Raw genomic sequence first — 7,814 nt, 5'->3', positions numbered from 1 at the left:
ACTGTACTTAAGTACAGTAACCCACCACTGGTCAGGATGCAAATCATATGCAGACATTAATTACGGGGAATAGAGATAGAGAGAGAAGGACAGAAAGAGGGAGAGAGGGGAAAGGAGAGATAGAAAACTTGGATCTTAATTAAAAAAAAAAGGAGCTCTCACACTTTTTAAATGTCTCGGGGAACATATCCACTTGCTTAATATAGGTTTAAAGTCACATGGTTGTCGTCAAAGATGAAAATTCATAGCGCTATTGAATGTAAGTGCAGTGTCAAGAATCAGCTGTTCAATCGTTTTTTAAGTGGCCATAGATGGTGTAGTCTATGTCTGGTTTGGGTCTTTTTCCCTCAAACATCTTTTGAATTCCTTCAGGACCACCTTACATCTAGTTTTATTTCTTACATGGGGGATAACTCATTGCTTTTAGATTAGCTTGTAGTTGGTAAAATGAACCATCAATTTATTTTATGTTGTACTGGTGGGGAGTGCATCGCCTTTTCCGTCTGTCTTAATAACTCTCATCCTTCCGGTATGTTTTATTGTTCAGCATAGGTGAGGCACCATTGGCTGCCCCTTGCTTCATAGGCTGTTGTTTGTCTAAAAGACAGATTGACTTTACCGTGCAGAGTACATCCTATCACCTCTTAAAAGCTTATTGAGAATATATCACATTAACATCAACAGCAGAATATTCAGGTAAATGGGTGTTTTTCTTTGGTTCATATTTTAAAGCAAATTCAAGCCTTTAAAATTGGCTTCATCCATTCATTCCCTCAAACCTCTAATAGCTCTAACACACACAGAAATTACCCACTATTGACCATATTACGAACACTGTGTGATTTCAATGTCTTACACATGGACACTTGAGATCTATTTAAGCAACCAACCAACCTTCCAACTGGAAGACAACTGCTGTACTACCTAACTCAGGAATAACCTTGCATGGCAGATGGTTTGTTACTCTGGAGTCTTTTCGTCACCTATCATTTTGCGGCCAGGAGCCCTTCAGGTCCACCTCCACTCAACTAAATCATCACCTTCTAATCTCCTGTAAACACTTCCTGACTGTGGGGCCTCCTTGGCACTGCCAATGTGAGGGTGTGCCAGCCCCTCATACCCATTACCAGTGTTAAGCCTCAGCTCCTCATCCCCAAACTTCAATCCTTGCAGCAAAGCTGAGTTCATGTGATTATTACTTTGCCTTGCGCCATGTGTCAATAATCCTCTGGCAACAAATCTTAAAAAACAGAAAATCAATTCATTCCCTTCCACAGCCGTCTTCCTTTGCCTATCATTTGCAGCCAAGATTATATACATCAGAAAATTTTGTGTATTTATTCCAAAAATATTAATACATATACTTTTTTCTAATCTCTGTTACGACTTGTTTAGTGTTTATATATATATATATATATATATATATATATATATATATATATATATATAATGTTTTATTGACGAGTGGACTTTTGGAATAAACTTGCAATTATTTGCATATTAATAAACACTAAAAAAGGAAGGAGGGGACTAAACAAACACACAAACACATTTGTAAATAATCTAAATTGGTAGAGAATTCATTTTCTTCTACCCAACTCTAAACACTACCCCTTCTCCTACAGCAGCTGGAAACAAAGTAAAGCACCAAAGCAGACCTTAAAAGGAAACAGAGTGAAAAAATATCATTGTTGCAATCAGAGAACGTTTCTCTTCATCTCTTTTCAGCTCCCTGTGGTCTATGCCTCCTATTCTCCCAGTCCTCTCATTTTCCCAGTGCACTGCAGCTCCTCCTTCCACCTCTCATCAGTTGCCCCTCCCTCTTCCTCTCTTTTCTCTGCTAGGTGCAGCATGTATGTGAGCGTGTGTGAGCCAGCAGAGCCGCCTGTGTGTTTACATGTCAGCCTATCAGTGCTGCCGGATTTAGCGCATCTGGAGAGGACGAAGGCATTTCTCAAATGCCCCTTAGACGAGGGATTCTCATCTCTGCGTATGCCATCCTTACCCATCTTAATCTAGCCCGTCCTGAATCCGTGCAGCCCCGACTCCATGCTTTTGGAGGCATTTTGAATTTCCTTGGCAACATGGAGCTGCCTGAATTAGAATTCTCTGCATGACAGTCCTGGTAAGTACTCTGTCTCTATGGTGGGCTTTGAGCACTGAGTCACTGGATCAGATTTATTATGGTGCAGTGGTGGGGCCATGGGATCGGCAAGAGGCAAATTATTGTGAGGAAGAAAAAAAAACTGAGTACCCTAAGCAAATGGAGGGGATGTAAAGGAGACTTATGCTCAGATGAAAGCTCTTGGTCTTATTTGTGCTTTGTCATCCAGAGAGGCTTTATCTAGCTCCTCTGCCCTAAAATCTTAAAATTGTGAAGGGACCATATATAAATGATATGTGCATGTCATTAAAATATACATTACATTGGTTAGATACTTTCTGTTGTGTTTACACAAATGCATGTGCTCTGTAGTTATGTTGTGTCTTTGCATCTGTACAAAATGGTCTTGGTGCCTCCTTTTTATGCCACACATAAAGGTGCAAATGAGAGCAAAAGTGTCCTTTTTATGCCTCCCACCCCCAGTGTTTCTTTTTTTTTTTTTTTTTGCCAGGGTGGTTTGCTGTTGCTTCCTAATCTGCTCATTAACATTCATGTTTCTTTTTCAAAATGGTAATAAACTCATCAGTACTGACACATATTCTCATAAAGCGCTTGCTGCTGGCCATTTCCTGTGGCAAAAAGGGATGCTGTTGCAGGTGTTTGATTTGCCACAGGTTAGACAGATGGATGGCAGTAGTGTTGATGGCGAGGGTGGGCATGGGGGGATGGGTTGTGGTGGTAGGGTGACTTTGTTTGATTATTTATGGAGGCCAAATGAACAATATATCATAGCTCTATTTTTTTATTGCTTCTTTATAATCATGGCTGATGCACTCCAGCAGGCAAACGGCAATAAAGGGACTGTTTCTCCCTCTTTTTTTAGCAGTGCAGCAACATCCACTGCAAGCAAAAGACCCCCCAACAGTCTCTGAGGGAAAAGGGACTGTTGTTTGAATCCAGATTTTATGAACTATGCAGAAGCATTTAATTGGGACCCACTTGTCAGGTTATGATGGCTGACTGGATTCTCTTTCCCGAGTTATTATTCATGCACATCATTGTGTCAGAGCATCCACAGATTCAGATTAATCAAGCAAAATTCTGTGACCTGAAGTTGGAATCCATGTTTATGACTTTGAATTTTCAAATGACAGTTATTGAAACGGTCACTGTTGCTGGGTAAACGGTTTCTTGAAACTCTTGAATCATTCTTTGCTTGTCAAAATCACATCTGTTTCTGGCTTGTAGGTCTTTGTATTCTACTGTCTATATACAATTGCAAGGCTTATGTGAGAGAAAAATCTTTTGCTCTTTTCCATAAAATATTTGAATTGAAGACTTTAAAAATGTGTACCATATTACCATTTAATATAACTTGTCAGATAAAGATCAAGCAATTATTTTGACAGGATCTTCTCCTGCGCTGTGAAATTTCATTTTATGGTCATTCACCTTAGACATTAGCTGCTGGAGGGCTGGGGTTTGGGAAATTTCCAGATTAATTTGGTCTGCTTAATTTTGTCTGGCTCAACAAAAAAAAGTGCAAAATCTGGATAATGTTTGAGCTGGTATTTTCTAAGACAGCAGAGCAAACAGAAACTGCAGCAGCTAGAAGGATCTCTGGAGTCCTGGAAACATCAGCTGTTAATTTGGGGCCACCTTTGCTTGTCAGCTTTGCTAGTCAAATACACTTGATTAATAGCAGCAGGGACAAACAGCAAAAAGGTAAACCATACATACTAGCTCAGAAGCTAAAAAATATAACACAAGAACAATAAAATCTGTCCACTCCATTTCAGTAGAATAAAGCAGAGTACAAATAAAGAAAATGTATTTAAGTCATCCTTGTTTTGTTGAATTTATTCATTATTCTTTTCTCTCAAAACATATTGCTGCTTCAGTTTTACTGAAGGGAGTAATAAAACAGAACAAAAAACATGCATTGAGTGTAGTCAGTCAATCAATCAATCAAATTTTATTTGATTGATAAAATCAATCAAATTTTTCAGCAGCAAGGCATTTCAGCAGCAAGGCATTTCAAAGTGCTTTACATAATTAAAAACAGAGTCATGCAACATTGAATAAACAGTAAAAAAGAGAAAGAGATAAAAAAAAAATACTATTACAAACAATAAAAATACCCATTAAAACAAAATACTGATGTAATTTGGAGTCACGTATACTCCAAATTTGGGTAAGTCTCCCTCTTATCTGCACAAAACATAAATGTTCAACTGTTGAGTTGCGTAGACTTTGGCTGGGTATCAGTTCTGCATATTAGAGTTGTGACCATTTTGATCTGCTGAACTTCAGATCTTTATGAACTACTATGCTAGCTAGTACTAGCTGATGTCACAACTTGAACAGGCCATGAAAATGTTGAGTTATACTCTAAAAAGTTTTTATATTTTCTTTAGAAAATGCTTCTTTGTGACAGTTTAATGGGACATATATTCTACAGAACATTTACCATAAACATTCCAGCAACTATTTCTGATGTTCACATTAGACGATCAAAATTAGTTTAGTGACAAAAAGCAAATGTTATCATTGGCACATTTTGGTTCTAATACGACAGAAATACACTCCAGTAATTTGAAGAGGGTGATTAGTCAGATTTACTGTAAAAAGGGGCCACACAGAAAACTACCAAGAAATACAACCAGAATTTAAAGAAGACAAGTCAGTTTGTTTATGGATTACAAACATCAGAGAAAATATGCGTTAAGTTTTTGACTTCTTTTGAATCCAAAACAATCGTTAAATCAATCTACATGTTATTTGTTTATAAAACCTAGCAGATATTGAAAAACAAATTATGAAATAAAAATATTAATGGCCTTCACTATGATAGCTCAGTGATAAATAAATCCACTACTTATTCTTTTTCACTTTTGTACATAGGAAACATGGTGTAGGCTGATTTTGTTTTAAACTGAATGATTGCAAGCCTTTAAGCCAACTCATGTAATCTTGAAAGCACTAAGAAGTTTTCTTAACTTTCTGGAAATTATTAATAAACCAATTGAGTCTTAAAAATATAATTCGACAAACTGCTGTTCACATAACAAAATAGCATATATAATTGACATTTCTGCATAGATGTGTTAGGGGGTTTCTCCAGTAAGCATAATGCTGTATTATTCTATTTTTTTCCTGTGACCTTTTTAAAGCACTAATCTTTTCTAGCTTTATTTGCATTGAATCGTTTTTCCACACCACTTGACTCTGGCAATATTTGCCTTGAAAAGCTCAGTCAGTTCTCTATGTATATATTATACACTATAATAGATATCAGAATTGGTTAAAGGACCAGCACAAATCATCACTGCAGCATGTCAAAAAAGAGTATGGATATAATAGTAGACAAAAACAGAATAAGAATTGTGGTGCTATCAAATTATTAAATACGAGTCAAATGGAGAATTTGATCTCTATCCCTTATACTTATTTAACTTTTACCTTAAATTTTAACTTGACTTAAAAGACTGGACATCATTGAAATAGTTTTAAATTATTTTAACTGAATTTGGATCAATTGGGGCTCTAAAAATTTTGTTGACTTGTAAAATGTCCAGAAATTATGTAACTTAAATAATTTGGCATTTCATAAATATGAAAAAAAAAAAAAAAAAAAAAAAAAAAATAAATTGAATGTGCTTAATTACTTCTAAAATGTCGTGACTTTGGATAAAACTAAAATTTGAATTAAACTGTTCTAAATTGGATCTGATTAGGACTATGTGATTAGATTTGAGTGAAATAATTTGAATCAACTTGAGCTGTATTTGGACGAATTTGGATTCTGGACAACTGACCAACAACTGGACTATTTTGATAATATTTATTGTAATCTGAAGCTAAACAAATTAAGAAACTTAATTTGACAATGCAATCAACTTGTACAATAAATTTTGGGTAGATACTTTAAGCAAATGAAAACCAAAACTCAGTTTCAGTTTTGTCAGAAGCTTTGCTAATGTATATAGTTAAGTTGCACTGCACAGATTAAGAGAAATATAAGCTCCATTACTTTCAATCTACTACTCTGAAAGCTTACAGAAAATAAAATGCTTTTAACAGAAATATTGATGCATGATGCATGTAAGTAAGTTGTAAGTAACAAGCAGAAAATAATCGGTGCCTGGCAAGATTATACTTTAACCAAAATTTGAGACCGATTTATCCCATTACCTTAAAAATTAGGAAAACTATTGAAGGAGATTTCAGAACAAACTTGAATGCAAGCTTAAATTGAAACTATAAGCATTGTTGGTCTATAGCCATTCGTAATAACACTTGCCAACTTTATGTTGTTTAATTTTAGGCTGTATTATCTTGACATTTATAAATAACCCATTTCCAAGATGGAATCCATTAAAAGGCTGTATCAGATGTGTGTTCATAGTAGTTGTAACTAATGGCTTTAGTTTTAGAGAATTGTAAAAATCAATGCAGGTGCTAATATGTTGACACCCTTCAATTCTTGTAACAGAGTTTTAGTTGATTGCATTAATTTGTATGTACTCAAATTATTAACACAGCATTAGTTATTATAGTTACAAAAAACACTAGAGATTGGAAATATATTTTTAGTTTTTTACATGGCTAACTGTTACTGACATGACTGGTAGGTATGCAGCCCAGAGGGATGTGCCTTCACGTTTTATTGATGATCTGTCAGATAATCAGATAATCCATCCATCCTAGACAGACAGCCAGTCTATGAGAAAGCTGCAAAGAAACGCACATGCAGTTATTCACTCATACCTAAGAGCAATTTAGACAGACCAAAGGACCTATCAGTCAGGTTTTTGAACTGTGAGAGAATAGAGTACCAGAAGGGAACCGACGCATGTGAGGGGAAAACATCCATTTTCTATGCAGAAAGAGCCCAGGACCTCCATTCTGCAAGGGAACAGTGCTATGTGTGTATGCAATGAATATCAACATATACAGAGCACTTTGGTATTTGCTTGCAAAAGAAAATAAAATAAAAATAAACAAAAACTAAGCAGAGAGAACATATTCAAGGAACATCTGAAGGTATGCTACAGAGTCTGGTGGCGTATAGCAATACATTATTGAGAGTGAATTGTGAGGTGGAGTCTTTGTGGATCAGGTTTGCAACCAATAGATGGAATCAGATCCAATCCTACTGGTGTCCAGGGAGTTTGAAGCCATATTGAGCAGACTGTAGGTTGTGGTTTTTATGGCAATTTTAAGCATTTTCTGTTCAGCTGTGTTGGAAAGGAAAGAATTGATAAGAAGTGTTTTCATGATGTGGGGGTTGGGGTGGCAAGATTGACTTGGAAAGATGCAGGCTTTCAGAGAAGAATATACTGTTGTAATAAGATGAGCAATGCTACTCACTTTGCCAGTCAGTGTTCACAATGGAATGTCTGGTCTGAATATGTAATCAATTTAATACACTACTTATTTAATAAAGTTGTTACTTTATCCCAGATAAGCCAAATAGATAAACGTAGGCTTTACTTTCATTCTGACATATGTAACTGCTATATACAATTCTCACTATAAATTTGGAATCAGATCTAAGTTAACTAAATGCAACAGTATGAGAATCGACACCAGTGGTGGAGAAAATACTCCAAAAATGTACTCAAGTAAAAGTAAAACTACCACATTAACATTTGTACTTAAGTAAAAGTAAAAAAAAAGTACTGGCTTTTAAAAATACTTAAGTATT

At 35.7% G+C, this 7,814-nt stretch overlaps 1 protein-coding gene across 1 annotated transcript in view; it reads left to right on the top strand.

Annotated features, from left to right (window-relative positions):
* The first annotated feature begins 1,826 nt into the window (after positions 1 to 1,826).
* LOC106963755 (leucine-rich repeat and immunoglobulin-like domain-containing nogo receptor-interacting protein 1-B) overlaps positions 1,827 to 7,814 on the top strand; it is a 26,636-nt gene continuing 20,648 nt past the window's right edge. The window contains exon 1 of the mRNA XM_015058829.1: positions 1,827 to 2,125. Within this exon, the coding sequence (XP_014914315.1) occupies positions 2,114 to 2,125 (12 nt within the window). The 5' untranslated portion in view covers positions 1,827 to 2,113. The remainder of the gene's footprint in view (positions 2,126 to 7,814) is intronic.

This window comes from Poecilia latipinna, unplaced genomic scaffold (assembly GCF_001443285.1).
Source record: "Poecilia latipinna isolate Pla-1442-1.1 unplaced genomic scaffold, P_latipinna-1.0 Scaffold1577, whole genome shotgun sequence".
NCBI classification, from domain to species: Eukaryota; Metazoa; Chordata; class Actinopteri; order Cyprinodontiformes; family Poeciliidae; genus Poecilia; species Poecilia latipinna.
The sequence above is the reverse complement of the archived record's forward strand: the minus strand, read 5'-3'. Positions and strand labels throughout refer to the sequence as shown.